Raw genomic sequence first — 22,839 nt, forward strand, 5'->3', positions numbered from 1 at the left:
TTGTCAGTCTATGGTCGATCTCTCTAACGGCAACATTTATTATATTTATGCATTAATGTAAACAAATTATTGATATTTATAAATCAACAACTTTTTAAAACATAAAACTTCAACTATTAAATAATCAATACTCCATCAAAAATGGAATATAATCTAAAAGAATAAGAGAAGAATTAAAAACACCAAATGTGTATTGATTTTTCCGAGCAGAACAGGTGGCCAGCAACGGTGAAGCTTGAATTCCGGGACGGTTGAGAGAAAAAAGGCGGTTGTACCTGCAAGACACTCTGATGCCAAAGTAAGTGTTTGGACAACAAGGTACAACAGAAAAGTGAGAGATTTTGAGTAAGAAGGTGATTACCTTGCCCTTTAGGGTTAGAGGGCTATTTATAGGAAAGTTCTATGAAAAAGGACTCCATCTTTTGAGGATCCATGTGAGGCGTTAGGCCTGGAAACACGGATAACTAGTCGTTGCCGAGCACGAGGCTTCAGCGTGCTCGGTTATGCATTGTTTTTGCCCGGAGCAGGCCAGGAAAGGTTGCCGCGTGTATGGACCAGAATGCCTCGGGCCAAAGAGTGGATTGGCCCAATTAGGATAATTGGGCCGGTCCAGAACAGGAGCCCCCCAAGTCGTTGCTTCCGGCAGTGGGAGTGATGACTTTAAGGAAGTTGGGCAGAGGAGCTCTGCCGGGGAGGCGGACCTGGTGCCTCTGGTCGGGTCAAGAAAACTCGGGGAGAGGGACGGTCAGGCCGGGAGCTAGGAGGCGTGTCGCTTGGGAGTTAGAAGTTTAGGATACGTGTCGCATTTAATGCGTGATGATGACTAGTCTAATCGTAGGCTCCTAGGGTTAATGATGACCCTTCCATTCCCAGAGGTCACGTGCGGCGCGCGTGACGTCTTATAGGCGCCAATAAATACTTTGAACTGTCTTCTTTTTTAAACTTTTTAAATTCGTTCCCTGTGCTTTCTTCTCCCGTTGCCGACCACGCCTTCTGCCGTAACGTTTCATCAGCAACAGTCGTCTTCTTCATCAGAATCTCAATCGTAAGTTCAGGCTTTTGTTTTGTTCTCTATTTTTCCTTTTGACTGTCTAGAGATGTATGGAATGTGGTTAGGGTAGGTTTTTAGCGTGACTTTAGATGTAAGTTCAGTGGTTTGTTGGTGGTAGACGGTGGAGAAGACTGGTTTCTCCGCCGTTGACGGTTCCGAAGCGTTAGGTTGTTTGCTGTGAATTTAGTTTCTGCTTCACTGGTTATTTTTAGGGACTCCGTGTTTCCCTTAATGCGTTTTCCAGTCTGTTTTTGGAAGTGTTTCCCTAGGGGCAGTGTGTATCTTTAGCCGGGGTTAGCGTGAACGGCATTTGGATCGACGACCGACTCTTCGGGGAAGGGCAGGGTCGGGGATCTTTTGTCCTTTGATCGTTTGTGCGTCCTTTCACTTTGAAAAGTGGTGGAAGGGTGGATTTGATTGTGCTGTCGAATTCACTATTCTCCCCTGCTTTTCAGGTGAATATGGTCGATCAAGGATGTCCTTCAACTTCGGGCTCGTCGTCAGCGACGCCCCCGGCCCAACGAGGGGTGTCCCCGGACTCATGGATGCTAAAGGAGGCGGTCGAGATCGAGAGTCATTTCGTCGAGGACCTATCGGATATTTTCTTGGAGATCGAGGGCCATGTGAATCCCGAGGGGGTGTGAATAAGAATGGGTGGTCTGTAATTATCCCTAGGGAAAAAGACCGGGTGTGTGACGTGTATGCCCCTGGTCTAATTCCCATGTACGAGGTGGTGTTTCGGGAGATGGATTTCCGGGTACCTTTTACTGATTTCCAGAATGCTGTGTTCAATCACCTGGAAGTGGCGCCCGGTCAGCTTCACCCTAATGCGATTGCGTTCATTCGGGCATTCGAGCTGACTTGCTCGTATTTGAAGATAGCGGCGACTACTCCGTTATTTTTCTATTTCTTTTGTGTGCAACGAAAGGTTGCCAATGGTCAATTCGGCTTGGTGTCCCTAAAACAGACGAAGAAGATCTTCAAGTCCTATTCCGACTCCCTGAAGAATTATAAAACGCGTTTCTACCTTATCCGCCCTCAGTCCAAGGAGGCTCGCGATTCTCTTTTCTCTCGGGAGCCAGCATTGGATGTGCACGGTCGTCTGGTCCTCAATGATATAGGGGAGTCTGTCACTGCCCGAAAATCGATGTTCAGATTTTTCTGGTCGCGGGACCATTTTGCTTACGGCACCGACCAATATATCACTAGGGTCGGGGATCTAGATGTAGACGGTCTGAATGATTTCGCCGTTCATCATGGTTTTGTGCGGGGCATCCCTCTGGTCGCGAAGTTGGATCAATCGGGGAAGCCCGTAGTTGATGATGGCGGGGAGCCTGTTTTGGAGCCCCGTCTTATTAACATCAAAGACCTGCTGGCGAGTGGGACGAACGAGGGTGCCTTTGCTTACCTTGGTATCTGCCTGTTACTATTTTTACTTTTTATGTGTGTACTCTGTCCGTTATGACGAGCTGACTTTTATGTGTGTTTGTTTGTCAGGATCTATGGATCGGGCGCGTCACGACAGGATGCTTAAGCATGCGGGCAAGACTAAGGTGGTGATTAAGAATAGTGCTGGTCATCGGCTGGCAGTTATGCAAAGTACCCCTGCGACTGGTTCTGGAACTTCCTCCTCCTCCCCAGTGGCTCTTGGATCTCCCCTTCGTGCTTCTGACCAAGGGAATTCTCTGAGATCTGCTATCGTCCATCCTTCCTCCCTGCGTCAGCAGTCAGATCCGGACGCTCTAGTCCGTCTGATCCAAAAATTGTATGAAATACATTTCACTTTCTAATTATACTTTAATTCATTTGTTATTTATATTTGAGTTTAGAATAATACTATTACAAATAATAAAAAAATAATTAAAGAAGAATTAAAAAAAATCAAATGTATTTGATCCAAAATTTGTATGAAATACATTTGACTTTCTAATTATATTTTAATTCATTTGTTATTTATATTTAATTTTAGAATAATACTATTATAAAATTATCTTTATCGGTCATTATTGAGTTTATAATTACCATAAATATAAATTAAAATATATGATTTTATTTATATAAAATTAGAATATTTAAAAAGATAAAAAAAAATTGGGGCCCAAGATCAAAATCTTAAAGCAAATTAAAAACAATTCAAATCATAGTCAAAAAGACTTTAAAAAAACTCAAAAAAAATGTTGAGCCTTGAGATAAAAACAGAAAAATATGAGACCAAAGCTAACTCTGTAAAAATGGAAAGAGATATTTATGTTGGGACAATTTTTTTTACTAATGTGGCCCTCTTTATAAAAAAGAGAATATTTTCTAAGATTGTCATAAGAATAATGGAATAATATTACATGTTCAATTTAAAAATAATTAGATGTTATTCAATGACACTTATGATAATGATGAACCATCTGAAGAGAATGTGGAAGTTTTAAATATTGAGGTGAATTAGAAAACTCAAAGAACAACAAATATTATAAGAAAGCTCCAAAATGTGAACTGGACAATGACTGTGAGGTGGCTACTGCCAAGAGATTAAAAGAATTCATGATGTAAAAATTGAAGATGATTGATTAGGTGAATTTTATCTTGTTCTACCACATTTTTAGGAACTAATTCCTATTGTACCACACATTTCAATACTATTACTCAATATATCATTAAAAAAAAAAATTGTTATTGCTATAGAACTTCCGTCAATTGGAATTGCTATAGAACTTCTGTCAATTGGAAGGGCGGAGGTGTGTAACTTTATTCCGCAGATGTGTTAAAAAAAAAGCTCCGTCCAATGCTCTTGCAGGAACCTTTAAAACGTTTTTTTTTTAAAACTAAATTTTGAAATTGATATTGAGTTGAATTTTTGTTATTAATATTATCAATAAAAATATAGAAAATTTTTTGTCTCCAGCTTCCGTAGATGAATCTCCGGAAGCACCCTATATTTTGAAAAAATTTGTCTCCTTCCATGGATGCATCTACGGAAGCGTAATATACTAGTATATATTGGGAGAGAATACACATAAAATCAGTTCAGGAATTATTCCGTAGATGCATCTACGGAATGCTCTTAGCGCCACATTCTTCCGTAGATGCATCTACGGAAGTGTCTGATATAGTTTGAACCAGCATGATCACTCCCTCCATTGTTTCATTTCTTCAAACACTACATACTCCACACCCTAAAAATCCTACTTCATCAATACCTTATATCACTCCAAGACTCAAACTTTTTGGTGCAACAAATCAAAGGGAACTAGAAGAGTCTGAATTTCAGGTAAATAATCACTTTCAACCACTACATTGTTCACATTATCAATCATTTTCTGTGCAGAAATGTAACGTAGCTTCCGTAGATGGATCTACGGAACGTGTTGAGGAAGAACACTTCTGTAGATGAATATACGGAATAGTCCCTGCAAATTTTTTTCTAACATTTTGTAATTCTGTGTGATTTTTGGCAAAATAGGTATGGTGCACCCGGATAATATTTCAAGTAAATTAGCTTCTTTAGTCGATGTTAGTGCGAGTATCGATGAGGTGGTCACAAATATGGTAGATGTCGGAGGTGAATTTATTAGCAAGCACGACTTTGATGATCGTGAAAGCATGCTAACATGGATTCGTCGGGAAGCAGTTAACCTTGGATTTGGTGTGGTAATCGGAAGATCAGATAATGGTACCGTAAGAAGAAACCCGTTTGTTACAATGTTGTGCGAAAGAAGCGGGAAATACAGTCCTTCTCTAAAGAAGTTTTAAAAAGACGACACCGGTACTAGAAAATGCGAGTGTCCATTTAAAATCCGTTGTTATATGTTGGCTAGAAAGAAGTGGAGAAGCTCTGTTATTTGTGGTTTCCATAACCATGAATTGTGCGCAAAATTACAAGGCCACCCTATAGCATGTCGGCTCAATCCGGTTGAGAAGGTATTTATTAAAGACATGTTCTTGAATTTTGTCCAACTGAAAAATATACTTGCCACATTGAAAAGGAAGGAACCCGATAACATATCAAACATAAGGCAAGTGTATAATCAACGGCACCGCAATAATAAGGCGAGTAGGGGATATAGGAACAAGATGCAACAATTGTTGAAAATGTTGGATGATAACAAATATGTGTCGCGGTACAGAAATTACGATGATGAGGTTACGGTCCGAGATATTTTTTGGACTCATCAGGATTCAATAAAGTTTTTCAACACTTTCTCGACGGTTCTCCTTCTTGATTCTATCTACAAGACCAACAAGTATCGACTTCCATTATTTGAGATGGTCGGTGTAACATCTACTGAGAAGAATTTTGCCGTTGGATTTTCTTTTTTGAAGTGTGAAAAAGAAGATAATTTTAGGTGGGCATTGGAGGTGTGTTGGTCACTTTCGGACCGTATCGGCTTTGCTTGGTAAGGGAGAGGATGCCCATGAGCTTGTCCTTCATGATCTTATCAAAGAATTGGTGAACCATAAAGACTCGTACACGCGGATATTTGGAGACGAAACCAAATTTGAATTGGTAAACGAGGCTCTTGTTCCATGGGGTGGCGCTTACACATCGGTTTTGCATTGGATGAGATTCCCGGACATGGGGCATCTTATTGCATCCGCATATGACATCGTATGCATTGACTTGACGCATTACGGTTTTTCGGAACCCTTTTTTCCGCTCTGCACGACACCTCCTACAAATCCAATTGACCGTATTATGTGTTAGATGGCTCGCCAAATCGCGTCATTTTGTACAAGTTTACTTGAAACTGATAAGTGCCAAAATGTAGTTATTTTGTGTATGTAAATAGTGTCACTTATCGATACTTTTTGTTAATACCGTTTGAATAATTCCCCGTTTTGTGTATATTTGTATCGTTTGTGTTTTAATACGTTTTTATGTAAATATGTACCATTTGATAGTTTGTTGTCTTTTTGTAGGTATTTTTGCATTTCGGAGCCTCGAGGAATAAAGTGTCGAAGACATGGTTGCAGACGCGTTTTGAATCCATAAAGTTGTTGTTCAAGTGTAGCTCGCGTCGCGCGCTATGTAGCTTGCGTCGCGCGCTAGGACGGTTTAGTACATTTTAGTTAGAGGGCGCGTCGCGCGCTCTACGATTTCAGTTTTTGTATAAATAGCTTAGACAGATTTTTCTAGGGTTTTTATCACCCATTTCCCCCTTGGAGTGGCTCTGATCCATTTTTGGTAGTTTAGAGGTTTAGGAAACACCATTGGATGCTACATCATGTGGATTGATCATGGATTTGTCTCGATTTCATTGTGACGGTGAGATTTTTCCGGTTCATCTTCTTTCTTCCCTATGTTTCATTTCAATGGTGGGTTTGTATGTATATTTTTACTCTTATTGTATGTATATTTGTCGATCTTGGAATCATTTATATATTCGCTTTATAAATCATCATTGTTGTTATTCTTGATCTTTTTGCTTAAATGTTATTGATTTGTGTTGTTTTAGAAATAGACATCATAGATCTTGACTAGGAACGATAACTGTTAGTTTCTAGATTTCAGAAATGGATTTAGGGCTAGTAACCGTAATGGGTATCGAATTTAATGCCTCTGTGTTGTTTGTGTCGGTTGAGAGATCACTGATGTGAATAGTACGGTTGAGCTTTCGTCGGTGTTTCAGACATGGACACTAATGTGGCGTCTCGATAGATGCTTGGTGATTTTGATGCGTATTGTGAATGTGTTGCGATAAGATCTTCCGATTTAAGTATTAGACGGGTAGAACGAAATGCAATTCCATAACTATTTCTTTTAGACTATTAAGAATGTTTAATTACTTTATTTACTTTTCCCACATTTACCTTTCCGCACCCAAATCATGAAACTTAGAACGCAAGATAGTCGAACGGCAGTTCTTCTCACCAATCTCTGTGGACACGATAAATTCCCGGATAAGTACTTCCAAAACTTTTATTGCTTTCCGCTTTATAGCTCTAACAAAATGGCGCCATTGCCGGGGACTAGTTGAGATTAATCGCATTGCGATGGTTTCATGTTTTAACTTTCATATATATGTCCATATCGTATATTTTGTGCATAGACGCATACTTGTATAGTTATACGTGTGTCGTTTTGTTTGGTGAACTTACTAAACAAGTTGAACTCGTATTAGCTCTTAAATTACATATCTTCACTTTTCAACTTGTTTAGTCAATTTCACCATTCCGTTGTAAATTGGTGTTTCTACACATAGTTGTATATACTTTTGCTTTTGATTCGTTTGTTAAGTGTTTGGGCAGGATGTTTTCTTTAGGTGGCGTTTGAGGCGAAAGCATTGGCGTACCGCGAGGAAGTTTCTTACCATCCGCGAGACAATAAAAGAAGTCGAGCTAACAACGTAAAACAAGCGCTTGTTGGGAAGCACCCCAACGATTTTATTTTTCTGTTTATCTGTAAATGAGTAGTGTAGGTGTTAAGTGGCGGTGCATTGGAAATTCTGGTCTTTTTAGACTGGTTCTATTTTTCCGTGTCATACCCCAAATTTGTCCGCCATATTTCTAATAGTCGAATTGTTTTAAACTTGAGTCTCATAATTTTTAGTTTATTTTTACTAATATTTTGACATTAATTTATTTGGCACATTCCAAAATATATTTACATGCCCTTCATATCATTTCAAATGTCTTTATATTTCAAATAAATCAAATAGTGCAATTGGTAAGAGGTAAGACTCCCAAGCATAGGGTCACGGGTTTCATCCCTTCGTATGAGTTTTTTAAATTTCATTACTTTTAGAATGTTAACCTTCTTTTACTATTTTAATTATATTAAGTCTAATTTAATTACCTTTTTTATTAAACTTTATAAAAAAAATCATTAACACTACTATTCTGTTACTATTTTGAAGGAAAGTAATAAAACAAAAATTTAATGTTATTTAAAATTTTAATTATGGTATTAGGAATTAGCGTAGTTATTGTAACTATTTTCTTAAAAAAAAAAAAAAAAAAAAGGAATGAGTAAATTATAAATAATTGCTATCATTTTGGTTTTAAGGTTTCTAGGTTAGAATTTTTATATTTTATTGGATAGGTGGTATATTATAGATTAAGTCAGCAAAACTAGAATTTTTATTTTTTTAAAATAGTAATATTAAAGTTTATTTTCATTGGCTCTTGTTAATAGTCGTGTATATTTATATTTTTTAATCATTAGTATATTATTTTTATTAAGATATGTTTATTTTTTATTAATTAGTATTAAATCTTAATTAGAATCAATTAATATCGTTACTAGTAATTATTATTTTTTTTTAAAAAACAAATAAATATAGAAAGCGAAAAAAGAGAAGAGAGGAGGGTTTATTTTTTGTATTATTATTATCCTGTGTTGTTAACTTTTAGATTTATGGTTATTTTATGTTACTAAGTTTTATAATTATCACATAGTTTTAGATTAGGATCTTCTTTTTTTTTTTGTTAAATTTGATATTTACTTAGTTTCATATTTTTGACATGTAATTATTAGCTTTATTATCCTTAAAAGAAAATTAGAGAATGAAATGGTCAAAAAGTTTTTTTTTTTTACGAGTAAATTCCAACAAATATTTGCAAAAAAATAATTAAATCTTCATCCAATTAAAATCTATAGTTGGTTTCAAATCTCCACCATCCTGATACAGTAAAATCTTCATCATTATTGCAGTAAATTGAAAGTTTCCATATATAGAATAAATCAAATCAAGAGTTCCCAAACCAAAATCAAATCAATTGCATCATATCAAATTTGGAATTGAATCAAAGAAAAATTAATGAACATCATTTCAAATTCGTCCAAATACTTTCTCAAACACAGAACCTAATATCTTACCGACCAAACAAAATCTGAAGATACTAAAAATTAAATTAAATTTTAATTCTAAACCTGAAAACAAAATCGGAACAAATCAATTCTTAATTGCAAAATACGATCAAATTCATAACAACAAATGTGAAATTTCCTAATTGAATCTATTGCTAACTCTATAAATTAAGCCATAATCCTAATTCGGAGAGGACCGAGAAATTTCCGAAGAAGGAGGAGAAGAGGAGATTCTCGCGAAAATACCCTAAATCAAAAGCTACAAAGAAGTCTGCCGCCATTCTCGATTTGGGTTTCACGTCTGAAACCCCAAATCACCGCCAATGCGCCGTACCTGTGATTCATAGCAAAGAAGGAAGATCAGTGACAGAGAGGAAAGCTATACGAAAATAATTTCTGGATCAAGGTAACCACTTCGAAAATCTAGCTTATATTGGTCAAAATCGCTATTGTGTTGTTATGGATTTCTGAAATTTGAAGGGTTAGGGTTCTTGTGTATCTGGGTTTAAGGGTTGAAGGTTGTATGAATATGGATGAGTTTCTGTTTTTTTTTTCTGAGTTTGCATGTTGTTGTTGTTTAAGACGAAAGAGTAAGAGAGAGATAGAAGAACGATAAAATGAAAATAAAATGGAAAAAACAACTAAAATACTCCCTCCGCGTTCCTATGTGCGCACTTTGTCGTGCTCCCTCAGTCAATATATAATCATAACCTTCCGTTTTGTGTACCTAGATCTAACGCCCCAGGATTAAATCCCGGGAGCTCTTTGATCAAATCAACGGTCTAGATCAATCGTCCTCACCATAATTTCCCTGGTCCAGTCTACACTGGATCCAGCGGATGTACACTAATTAGAAATGGGCCTAACCCGACGCTATTCGCACCCCTGTTTTACTCTTTTTTACAAAAGTTATGTAATTCGTACCCCCTATGCTTATTGGGTCCAGATTTACATCAGGGCCTGGTTCCTTATACAGTTTGCACTCTGTTTTTTTACTATCATAAGATAAAATGCACCCCCAAACTTATTAGGTTCAAATTGACATTTGGACCTAATTATTTTATTAACCAAATATTTATTTCAATATTATTATCACCTCTATTTAATTAATATACTATTTCATTAACATACAATTTTTATTTTTATTTTATTTTTACAAATTACTAGTATCTAAGTTATTTACTATAATTCATAGGAGATAATATTTAAAATATATCTATTTTTTAACTTAAACATTCTATTGAAATACAGTCTTATTACATATTTTACTAAATTTTAATTCAATTATTATAGATACATCCAATTAAAAATCTCAAAACATCTAAAACTTTTTTTACTAATACTAAATTAATATTAATTCAATAAAAAAAAGGATTGTATAATTGCTTTTTCATCACACTTCGAACTACGTCCACGATTACCTTATTTTCTAAACCGGACAGAATTCGAAGGAGAATTTGAAAGTAATTACGCAATCCTGTAAAAACAACCAACCAAAAAACCCGAACTACGAATTGGGACTCTGATTCTCCATAAGGAGATACGTAGGCATTCAATCGAAAATTGAAGCGAGTCCCTTAATAAATAAATAAATTATGTTTCTTTTATAAATATGAAAATAATGCTTTCGAAACCTTAGAAAAAAAACCTAGATCTAGAGGGGGTCCCCTTGAGTACAAGGGAAATAAAGGGTGCCTAACACCTTCCCTTTATTTAATTAACTCGCGAACTTAGAATCTCTTAAAATATAGGGTTATCCATTTAATTCTCATCCCTTAGGATAAAAATAATGGTGGCGACTCTAAAATTTTAAGTCGGTTGCTACATTCTGGTGTAGCACGCGTCGCGCGCTCAGGGTCGCGTCGCGCGCTGTGTTACTTTTGGCCAGTGACCTCTTTTTAATGGTTCAATTGGCTAGCCTTTTTCCCACTTACACCAAGGCTTTATAGTATAGTATTTTATAGTTTTATTTTTTAATTCTTTTGTTGTTGTTTAGACTCAAATTTTGGCCCGATTACTTGAAGTCGCATTTGGCAATTCTCCGATTGTGATAGATTCAACATGCCGGTTGTGCGGTAATGATTGTTCAAATTTGTACGTAGCAAGGTACTCGTTTATCGCATTCTATAGCATAGCATGTTTAGGAGACTTTTCATTTGTACAATTTTCATATTACTCATTCTTTTTGCATAACTTGCTCATGACTTGAATCACAATTAGTTTCCCCTTTTTACCATAAATGTGAGGTGGCTTTCCATTGTATATATATGCGAGTGACTGGCATTTCTTGTTTTAACTGGATATTATTATGTTTAATCTTTCGTTTGTATTGATTTTGTGAATGCACAAAAGTGATCAAGGCACTTGTTTGATTTTGAGCACAACTACCATAGCCAAATATCAATTCACCTTGTGAGTGTGTGACCATTAGTAACCCCTTTTGAGCCTTTTTGTCAATATCCATATTGTTTTTCTTAATTCTTATCTATGAGCGTTTGGTTTTCATTTCTGTATGGATGTTTGATTCTTTGTTTTCTTGACCTTCACCTATGATGTTTGGTTGGATTTTTACCTTGCCTTAGAAAGTAGGGAGTATTCACTTGATATTGTGGTTGAATTCAAGTTGGGGAGAGGATGTTTGCCTCTTTATGATGTGATTGGTATGAGGTTATGAAAAGAAAAAGAAAAAAAAGGATGTGAGAAAGAAAGAATAGAAAAAGAAAAAAAAAGAGAAAAAGTTAAAAAAAAAAAAAATAACAAAAAGAGTTTGGAGTAAGATTTGTGTTAATAAGTTTTGTGTTTGGTGTGAAATTTGTGATGAAGAAGAGAGTTTGATTGAAATTCCTTTGTTTGAAACTTTGTGGAAGTAATTACTCCCTTAGGTTTAGGCAAGTTTTTGTTTCGATTAGCTTTAGGACTTATCATTTGTTTGTTAACCGAGCCGCATTACAACCTCTAAAGCCCTTGTGATTCGTGCCGTTGCATTTTCAATACTATTTTTGGATGAGTGCATAATTTTGTTTTTTGTTTGCAAGTTTGACGGGTGTGTGTCAAAGTCCTCACCTTTCGGTGTTTTTCATCTACCGATGAATTTTTGCTAGGTGTGATTCATGATTGAGCATTGTTTTGTTTTAGAATTCTTGTATGATTTTTGTACTTAGGATTCATTTCGTTTTCATGTTGTCGTTGTAGGATTGTGGTAAGTATTTACTTTGTTGGTACGTTTTTGTTTGAATCGTACAATTGTTTCGTTTTTCCAAATCTTGTTGATTCTTGATTCTTTGATTTTTACTTTTGCGATTTGAGTGTTTGGCCTTGTTTGAGGAAAGACAAATTCAAGTTTGGGAGAGTTTGATAAGTGCCAAAATGTAGTTATTTGTGTATGTAAATAGTGGCACTTATCGATACTTTTTGTTAATATCGTTTGAATAATTCCCCGTTTTGTGTATATTTGTATCGTTTGTGTTTTAATACATTTTTATGTAAATATGTACCGTTTGATAGTTTTGTTGTCTTTTTGTAGGTATTTTTGCATTTCGGAGCCTCGAGGAATAAAGTGTCGAAGACACGGCTGCAGACGCGTTTTGAATCCATAAAGTTGCTGTTCTGGTGTAGCTTGCGTCGCGCGCTGAAGGCCGCGTCGCGCGCTGAAGGTGAAAAAGAAATAATCCAGGCAGATTCTTGGGCGCGTCGTGTGCTATGTAGCTCTCGTAGCCCGATAGGGCGGTTTAGTACATTTTAGTTAGAGGGCGCGTCGCGTGTAACACCCGTATATTTTAATTTTTAATTTAAATGGAAATTTAATTAATAATTAGAATTATTGGTGGTTTGTGGGATATTAATTGGGAAAGGATGGTTATGGTGTTGGGCCATGTGTGATGTTAAGGAATGAGGGGGTGTTATGTTAGTAAAGGCCCTATTCTAATTAAAAGGTTATTTTATAAAATAATAAGGAATTGAGAATAAGAGAAAGGGATGTGAAAAGAGTTTGGAACACGAAGAACGTGAAAGAGGAGCAATGGAGGGAGAGACCAATCAAGAACTCTTGGCTAAGGTAAGGGGGGACTCTTCCGGTTAATTTCTATTATGGGATTATGGGTAATGGGATGGATTAACGTATGATTCGATTCGATTGGGTATATTGGAATTTGATATTGTTAGGTATGTTATGATTGGGGATAATTGATGCATTTGTATAGATTGTTGGTCATTGATGTGTTGTTTTGATGTATAATGATGTGTGATGAGAAATTCGATGATTATATGCCTGTATGCGATGTCTGGAATCGTTTTTGGGTGAAAAGGATGTGAAATCGCAGAGTCTGAACGCAGACCCGTAATTCTGCAAAATCGCCAGGTCGCGCCGCGAACCTCTATTTGCGCCACGAACCGTTGGGCAGAAAACCAGGAAGTTGTGATACGCTCAGGTCGCGCCGCGTCCATGTGTTGGCGCCGCGAAGGCGTAACTTTTTCTCGTTCCGCGCCGCGAACCCGGTTGGTGTCGCGTGCTGTAGCGATAATTGTTTTCTTTGAAAAATGTAAAAATGTGTAACTTTCAAACCGTAAGTCCGTTTTAGACGCCGTTTTGGACGTTGTTCCTTAAATTGAATGTTCTACCATATAAAATAAATATAACAACAATAACTTGATTTTATTTTGAAAAGTATCGTTTTCTTCAAATGTGGTATATTCTTGTTTTGCGTAGTTGATGAGGTGCAATGGTTTGTTGTTTGCATAATTGAATATGTGCAATGATGGGGTTTGTTATAATGTGATTGCTTCTGCTTGTTATGAAAAATGGATGTTGTTCATGGTAAATATGGTTATCATGTATTTTGATGAATGATGATGTAAATGCTCTGTTATTGTTGGGTTGATTTGTTGTACTTGGTACACGATTGTGAGGGGTGCTATTGTTGTTGCACTGTGTGGTGAATGTTTTATCTGTTATGATGTCGTGGTTGTAACTGGTAATTGATATACATATATTGTTGATGTAAAATATGTATTTATTTATAGTTGAGAAATAGCATAATTGTGTGTGGCTATTGATTATCGTGGTGGTTGATGATTATGACATTTGGTTGTTTAATGTTGATGGTGAGCATGTTATGGTTGATACATGCATTTCATAATCATGTTGTGGGCTGTATCCCTTATGGTGGTGGGACAGCGGTAGCTAATTCCCATTGTGTGGAATTGGTGAGAGAAGTAGCCGAATCTTTATGGTGGTGGATCGGTGAGATGGGTTATCCCATGTTTGGTACCACATGCATATAGTTGCATTTGCATTAGGTTGTTGTGTATAATTATAACATGAATGGAAGATTGTCCAATGTTATAATATTTGATGATGGTGTAATTGTTATGGTGTTGTCTTTTGGTGATGTATTTTATTATTGTGTGAATTGATGAATAATAGATGTGAATCTGAATATATGAAAAATTGGGTGAATGATATATTATGATGTTTTGTTGCTTATGAATGCATAACATTGATTAATTGAGAATGAGACTCACCCTTACTTGTTGACAATTTTCAGATTAAGGAGTAGCGGCATTAGTGCTCGGTGAGGATGACTCGTAGAGTTTATCCGTTGTTTTGGGTCGTGTCGGTCATGCTCTGATCTTGTAACACTGGGGGACGATAGTTATAGAGATTTATGAGAATTCTCTATTTTATTTGGTGTTGGATTATGGTTCCAATTGGTTTTGTTGATGATGTTCTTTATTCCGCTGTGATAAACATAATTGTGTTTTTGGTAAATCGTTTCCTAATAAAGCATGACTTGACCATGATTGGTTTATTTATTTTAAATAATTGTGACACCCTTGTGCTTATGTTTTACTCTGATATATTTATTTAATTTTCCGCGAGGTTTAGAAGGGTGTTACATCGCGCGCTCTACGATTTCAGTTTTTGTATAAATAGCTTAGACAGATTTTTCTAGGGTTTCTATCACCCATTTCCCCCTTGGAGTGGCTCTGATCCAGTTTTGGTAGTTTAGAGGTTTAAGAAACACCATTGGATGCTACATCATGTGGATTGATCATGGATTTGTCTCGATTTCATTGTGACTGTGAGATTTTTCCAGTTCATCTTCTTTCTTCCCTATGTTTAATTTCAATGGTGGGTTTGTATGTATATTTTTACTCTTACTGTATGTATATTTGTCGATCTTGGGATCGTTTATATATTCTCTTTATAAATCATCATTGTTGTTGTTCTTGATCTTTTTCCTTAAATGTTCTGGATTTGTGTTGTTTTAGAAATAGACATCATAGATCTTGACTAGGAACGATAACTGTTAGTTTCTAGATTTCAGAAATGGATTTAGGGCTAGTAACCGTAATGGGTATCGAATTTAATGCCTCTGTGTTGTTTGTGTCGGTTGAGAGATCGCTGATGTGAATAGTACGGTTGAGCTTTCGTCGGTGTTTCAGACATGAACACTGATGTGGCGTCTCGATAGATGCCTGGTGATTTTGATACGTATTGTGAGTGTGTTGTGTTAAGATCTTCCGATTTAAGTATTATACAGGTAGAACGAAATGCAATTCCATAACTATTTCTTTTAGACTATTAAGAATGTTTAATTGCTTTATTTACTTTTCCCGCATTTACCTTTCCGCACCCAAATCATGAAACTTAGAACGCGAGATAGTCGAACGACAGTTCTTCTCACCAATCTTTGTAGACACGATAAATTCCCAGATAAATACTTCCAAAACTTTTGTTGCTTGCCGCTTTACCGCTCCAATAGAAACCGGGATGCCCCATACCACCTATTTCACCATAATGGGCACTTTATCACACCGAAGTTGCCGATACGTGGCCAAACCGTTTTGTGGATAGGATGCACGATTTTGAAAGGTTGAACAACATCGAGAAGGAATCAAATGCCGAAAAGTTAAGATTAGAACCTCCAGTAGATTTAGCCGCAATAACTCTTTTGATGTATTTATGTAGTTTCAAAGTGTAATATATACACTCTATAACATTGCAATATAATCCTTTTTTGTCAAGTCTTACAATATGTGTTTATATGTTTATGCATTCTTCCTTTTTCTCACTACTGCTAGCTACTGTATTGCTTCTGTTGGAAAAAACAAACAGCGAAACTTTCGTAGATGCATCTACGGAAGGTGTTAATTTGAAAAATTAGGGGTGTTTACAATAGATGCATCTACGGAAAGGGGAATTTTAAAACCTTTCGTGGATATATCTATGGAACGTTATGTGACAGAGATTGTGTGGTCCATAGCCTCCAAAGAATTCTATAAATTTGGGGTTTCTAGGTTTGCATTACACACAAACACAAACACAAGCCCTAAACACAAATACAAAAATGTCTCTCATTAGGCCGGATGGATGTCACCGAAAATCAATGAAGCATCCCGATCCTGAACCGGGACATCGATTGCATTCAAATGATGCATGGGTTAGATGAAATTGTTTTAACCGTTGTAATTTCTTAGATCTATTAGCTTTCTTAATTTTTTGTTTGAAAATTTGTTGTAATATCTATTAATCAATGAATCAATGCATGGGTCTTTTATGGTTCAAAATGCTTCTGTTGTTGTCTGCTTCCGTAGATGGATCTACGGAATGCTTCCGTAGGTGCATCTACGGAATAAAATAAACGTAAACAAAAAAGGGTGCTTCCTAAGATCCATCTACGGAAGCACGAGGGCAAAATTGTCAATTCGGTGTTGCACCTAAATGCTATGGGGGTGGGTGAGAAATTTTCAAAATATAAATTATAATAAAGTAAAAATATATTTAAATGATTAATAGTAAATAATATTTATATCATTAACATATATTTAATTGATAAATAAAATAAAATCACAATAGAATTAAAATAAAATAAAATAACAATAAAATAAAATAACAATAAATTAAAATAAACGATATTTAATAATCAGGTCGGCGTAACTGATGGTTGGTTCCACAGTTAGGAGGATGTCCAATTCTCGTAGACGTTCTACGAGGCACTTCATCATTTGGAGGCTGAGTAGAAGGCCCTACCTCATATCCACGATCATACAACTCTTCGACCATTTCTTCACTAATAAAATCAATCGCCGTCGCACTGCCATAACTTAATCTGGTTTCCTCATTATTCCAATTTTGGTGGGTGGTGTTAGGCAATGAGGTTTGCATGTGTACATAGTGCTTTTGTTATGAACTTGAGGTAAATTGTTGTGATTGGGAAAAAGGCATGTGTTGTTGGGGTGTTTGGTAGTTGTGGTATTGTGGTTGGATGTATAATATAGATGGGTTATGTTGGGTAGTGGTAGGTTGTGTTTAGGTGTGTTGGGATGTTCGGTAGTAATGGTGTTCGTAGGTTCCGATAGTGGTAGGTTGTGAGAATGTTGTGTGTGATAGGTGTATGAGGGTATGGGTTTTGGTGATGATAATGTTGGCTTGGGGTATAAGGTTGTTGTGTTGGAATGAAAGCTTGTTGGGTGTTACGGAAATGTTGTTGGGTGTTAGGGATATGTGGTCGTGTTTGTTGGAAGTTTGAGGACGATGGTTGGTTACGAGGGTCAAATAAGAATCTATTCGGTGATAAATATAAATTTGACACAAATGCACACCATGTCATGTATTCTCGGATCGGTTTACATTCTTGAGGCATGATTTTTCCCTATAAGACAGTTTTATGGCGATTATGCCATTGACGACGCTCATTCTTGTAATGGTCTCTCCAATCATGGTATGGCCATTGATCGATTAGTTCACTTTTGTGATACTCTTCCATGCACTTTGGAGGACACAGTATGTCCTATTGAATGCCAAACTGGAGTTTAACCTTATCTAAATGATGCATTTCAACATAAGTGAAGCTAATGATAAATTTTTTTGAACCCTACATGTAAAACCCTCTAAACCCACGATAATATTATAGAAATAATCAGAGTAAATTAGCATGCATATCAAATAAGAGTGTCACACGTATTCCAAAACCACAAATACATCTGTCATGCTCAATAACACTAAATTAAATTCATGTAATTATTAGCTTTATTATCCTTAAAAGAAAATTAGAGATAAAATGGTCAAAAAGATTTTTTTTTTTTACGAGTAAATTCAAAAAAATATTTGCAAAAAAAAACTAAATCTTCATCCAATTAAAATCTATAGTTGGTTTCAAATCTCCAACATCCTGATACAGTAAAATCTTCATCATTATTGCAGTTAATTGAAAGTTTCCATATATAGAATAAATCAAATCAAGAGTTCCCAAACCAAAATCAAATCAATTATATCATATCAAATTTGGAATTGAATCAAAGAAAAATTAATGAACATCATTACAAATTCATCCAAATACTTTCTCAAACACAGAACCTAATATCTTACCGACCAAACCAAATCTGAAGATACTAAAAATTAAATTAAATTTTAATTCTAAACCTGAAAACAAAATCGGAACAAATCAATTCTTAATTGCAAAATACGATCAAATTCATAACAACAAATATGAAATTTCCTAATTGAATCTATTGCTAACTCTATAAATTAAGCCATAATCCTAATTCGGAGAGGACCGAAAAATTTCCAAAGAAGGAGGAGAAGAGGAGATTCTCGCGAAAATACCCTAAATCAAAAGCTTCAAAGAAGTCCGCCGCCGTTCTCGATTTGGGTTTCACGTCTGAAACCCCAAATCACCGCCAATTCGCCGTACCTGTGATTCATAGCAAAGAAGGAAGATCAGTAACAGAGAGGAAAGCTATACGAAAAGAATTTCTGGATCAAGGTAACCACTTCGAAAATCTAGCTTATATTGGTCAAAATCGCTATTGTGTTGTTATGGATTTCTGAAATTTGAAGGGTTAGGGTTCTTGTGTATCTGGGTTTAAGGGTTGAAGGTTGTATGAATATGGATGAACTTCTGTTTTTTTTTTCTGAGTTTGCATGTTGTTGTTGTTTAAGACGAAAGAGTAAGAGAGAGATAGAAGAACGATAAAATGAAAATAAAATGGAAAAAACAACTAAAATACTCCCTCCGCGTTCCTATGTGCGCACTTTGTCGTGCTCCCTCAGTCAATATATAATCATAACCTTCCGTTTTGTGTACCTAGATCTAACGCCCCAGGATTAAATCCCGGGAGCTCTTTGATCAAATCAATGGTCTAGATCAATCGTCCTAACCATATTTTCCCTGTCCAGTCTACACTGGATCCAGCGGATGTACACTAATTAGAAATGGGCCTAACCCTAACGCTATTCGCACCCCTGTTTTACTCTTTTTTACAAAAGTTATGTAATTTGTACCCCCTATGCTTATTGTGTCCAGATTTACATCAGGGCCTGGTTCCTTATACAGTTTGCACTCTGTTTTTTTTTATTTTATTAACCAAATATTTATTTCAATATTATTATCACCTCTATTTAATTAATATACTATTTCATTAACATACAATTTTTATTTTTATTTTATTTTTACAAATTACTAGTATCTAAGTTATTTACTATAATTCATAGGAGATAATATTTAAAATATATCTATTTTTTAACTTAAACATTCTATTGAAATACATTCTTAATACATATTTTACTAAATTTTAATTCAATTATTATAGATACATCCAATTAAAAATCTAAAAACATCTAAAACTTTTTTTACTAATACTAAATTAATATTAATTCAATAAAAAAAGGATTGTATAATTGCTTTTTCATCACACTTCGAACTACGCCCACGATTACCTTATTTTCTAAACCGGACGGAATTCAAAGGAGAATTTGAAAGTAATTACGCAATCCTGTAAAAACAACCAACCAAAAAACCCGAACTACGAATTGGGACTCTGATTCTCCATAAGGAGATACGTAGGCATTCAATCGAAAATTGAAGCGAGTCCCTTAATAAATAAATAAATTCCGTTTCTTTTATAAATATGAAAATAATGCTTTCGAAACCTTAGAAAAACAACCTAGATCTAGAGGGGGTCCCCTTGAGTACAAGGGAAATAAAGGGTGCCTAACACCTTCCCTTTATTTAATTAACTCGCGAACTTAGAATCTCTTAAAATATAGGGTTATCCATTTAATTCTCATCCCTTAGGATAAAAATAATGGTGGCGACTCTAAAATTTTAAGTCGGTTGCTACAGCTGACGACTCTGCTGGGGACAAATAAAATAGAGTATTCCCTACCTTTAGGTCTAGGTTTTCTGTTGGGGTTTTTATTATTTTTCGCGTTTATTTTTCATATTGTGTTTTATTTATTATATTGTTTTATTTGTTATTTTGTTATTTATTTGTTTTTCATATATATATATATATATATATATATATATATATTTTGTTGGTGGGATCATATTTCGAATAAAGTGAGAACCATTAAGAGAAGGATTGTCAATTGGCCAAAGGGGTTTAACATCCCTAGGAGTCTTTGCGACAACTTCGCCTAGAGTCGGTCAAATTCCGAGAAATGTCTCAAGAGGGCTCGCCTCTCTTGGAGTCAGGACTTAGGATTTGACCAATGACTCTTTGTACCAAAAATAAAACATCCTGGTGAGACCTCGCATGACCTATGAGATAAGTCTCGGTCTACAAAGAGGCTCCGCTTAAGGGAGGCTCTTGTGCCTTTCCCTTTAGCGTTATCCACGATACCCTTAGAAAAGCCACCCCGACTGGGGAGGGTATATTATCCTTAGAACGGACCTATGAACCTACCCATTAAGGATACCCTTATCATCATCCCACAACGCAACTGCATCACATTTGCATTTTTGTATTTTTGAAAATATAAATAAAAAAATAAATTCATTTGTCAAATTCACAGGAATTGTCTTTGGATAAAATAATATTAAAAAAAAGGATAAAGGTTTTTGGTGAGTACCCTAAAGGATGAATATGGATAAGAAGACGACAATCTACATTGGAGCTATGATACCTGATTTGGAGAGGATGAAGATGATTAGAGGGAAGTTACCCAAGAATGTTAGGGAAGACTTTACTAGTCATTATGGCAACATCATGGACCTACTAAGGATAAATGGACAAGTAGGGGCTATCTTCGCCTTTACTCAATTTTATGATCCTCCGTTGAGATGTTTCACTTTCCAAGACTTCCAGTTGGCGCCTACACTAGAAGAATTTGAGCAAGTTCTAGGATTCTCCAAGATAAAAGAAGGGCCCTACACAGAAATTGGACGAGTCATTGAAGTAGAAGATTTATCTAAAGCATGGGGTATACCATTGGAGGGCCTTAGACTTCACTACAAAGAAGAGGTTAAAGTCCGAGGAATCAAAAGGGAATACTTAGAGTCCAAAGCTCTCTCCCTTGCAGACAAAGGTGAATGGGAACCCTGTAGAGATATCTTTGCATTATTAATCTTTGGTGTAATTCTATTCCCCAATGTTATGAGTTTCATAGACTCAGACGCTGTTGGCATATTTTGGTCTGTAAAGGTCTTAGGCAAAGACCCTACTCATGCTTTGCTCGCCAACATATACTATGTTCTTCATGTACAACACGGGAGAGGAGAAGGAGTACTACAATGTTGCATTCCTCTCTTATATTCATGGCTTCTGTCACACCTTGGTAAGCAGAGATATATGATAAAAAACTTAACAAAAGAGGAGTGGTTGCAAAAGTCAAAGGCTCTCACTATTGAGTCTATTGTATGGTGTCCTAATAGGCTTGAAATAAAGGAGGTCATATTTAACTGTGGAGATTTCCCTAATGTTCCTCTGATTGAGACTCAGGCTTTCATTAACTATAACCCCACTTTGGCTTTACGGCAACTTGGGTACCCTTGGGAAAATGCACCTTCTGATGGACAGCTTCAACAGTTAATCCTTCATGATATGGGGTAGAGTGACCCCGATATACTCCAAATAATTATCCAAGCTTGGGGAGAGATTCATAAGCGCAAGAAGATTCGAATCCATAAACGTCCTCACATGGTCAATCCTTTCCATCAATCACAAACGCCAATTGCAACAACACCAGCCAAAGGAATGGAAGAGCTTATGTTTTCCATTGAACAACTTGAAAAAGAGAAAGAAAACTTAGAGCATCACTTCTACGAAGCCTACTGTGAAAAGAGCCAACTACAGTCTGACCTCCATCAAAGTAACCAACGAATCCGAGAGTTGGGGAAGCAGAATCAAATTCAAGAAGCTCGATTCCGGAATCTTCTCAGCGTCCTCCGAGAAAGGAAAAGGCAAGAAATAATGGAACGTTCTCGAAGGGTGGAAACTGAAGCACTCCTCTTAGAACAAACATTTGAGCATGAGAAGAAACATCAAGATCTAGAAGAGCTCCGAATCCATCATCGTGTTATGTTGCAAAGCTACGAAGATTTACTAAAGACAAAAGAGTATTGGAGAAAACAATACTTGGTCTTGTCTCAAGTAACCAAAGATAACAAGGCACACAATCTCGACACTTCACAAGGAGCATCTGAAGTACACGGATGAACATGGCTTTGGGGAAGACATTCAATGCGTCAGTAGAAGATTCAGTTTCCATTATTTCTTATCCAGTTTTTCCATTAAGTTGTATTTTTAGGTTTTTTGGCGTTTCCATTTTGTCCAGTTCAATTGTACTTCCCTTTAAAAGGTTTCCTTAATCAATAAAAGTACTTCGTTTCCATTTTCATCTTTGTGTTCTTGGGGTGCTCACCATAAAAAATAAAAACCTAAAAAAAATATGAAAGAAATTTCCTGTGGATAAGACAATGAATGAATAAAAATTTCTTTTTAGCACGCATATGCATTTCAAAAATCCTTTTCAAAAAACAAAAAGTTATATTTCCTTGATTGGATCATTGCACTGATAAAGAGGAAATCACCACGTCAACTCCGTCTCCTCAAAGAAGTTGGAAAGTGTATATTGTGGGGGCATATCCCCACTACCTATGTCAAGGGGGTCAAGACTACAAAGATCACCTCCAATAAATCAAAGAGCCTGTCATCATCAACAACAAGGGGCACGACGCATCACTGTCGTGTACACAATTCT

At 36.1% G+C, this 22,839-nt stretch overlaps 2 protein-coding genes across 2 annotated transcripts; both read left to right on the top strand.

Moving 5' to 3' along the window:
- The first annotated feature begins 4,978 nt into the window (after positions 1-4,978).
- On the top strand, positions 4,979-5,443 carry LOC131637047 (protein FAR1-RELATED SEQUENCE 5-like). The gene has a single exon (XM_058907611.1). The coding sequence runs from the start codon at positions 4,979-4,981 to the stop codon at positions 5,441-5,443; it is 465 nt and encodes a 154-aa protein (XP_058763594.1).
- A 15,280-nt stretch (positions 5,444-20,723) lies between these two features.
- LOC131637048 (uncharacterized) lies at positions 20,724-21,689 on the top strand. The gene has a single exon (XM_058907612.1). The coding sequence runs from the start codon at positions 20,724-20,726 to the stop codon at positions 21,687-21,689; it is 966 nt and encodes a 321-aa protein (XP_058763595.1).
- The last annotated feature ends 1,150 nt before the right edge of the window (positions 21,690-22,839 follow it).

Source organism: Vicia villosa, unplaced genomic scaffold, assembly GCF_029867415.1.
Source record: "Vicia villosa cultivar HV-30 ecotype Madison, WI unplaced genomic scaffold, Vvil1.0 ctg.001901F_1_1, whole genome shotgun sequence".
In the NCBI taxonomy this organism is placed as follows: Eukaryota; Viridiplantae; Streptophyta; class Magnoliopsida; order Fabales; family Fabaceae; genus Vicia; species Vicia villosa.

Excerpts from the sequence above, each read along its gene's own strand:
- LOC131637047 (XM_058907611.1), top strand. The coding sequence starts at position 4,979 with ATGTTCTTGAATTTTGTCCAACTGAAAAATATACTTGCCACATTGAAA.
- LOC131637048 (XM_058907612.1), top strand. The coding sequence starts at position 20,724 with ATGGATAAGAAGACGACAATCTACATTGGAGCTATGATACCTGATTTG.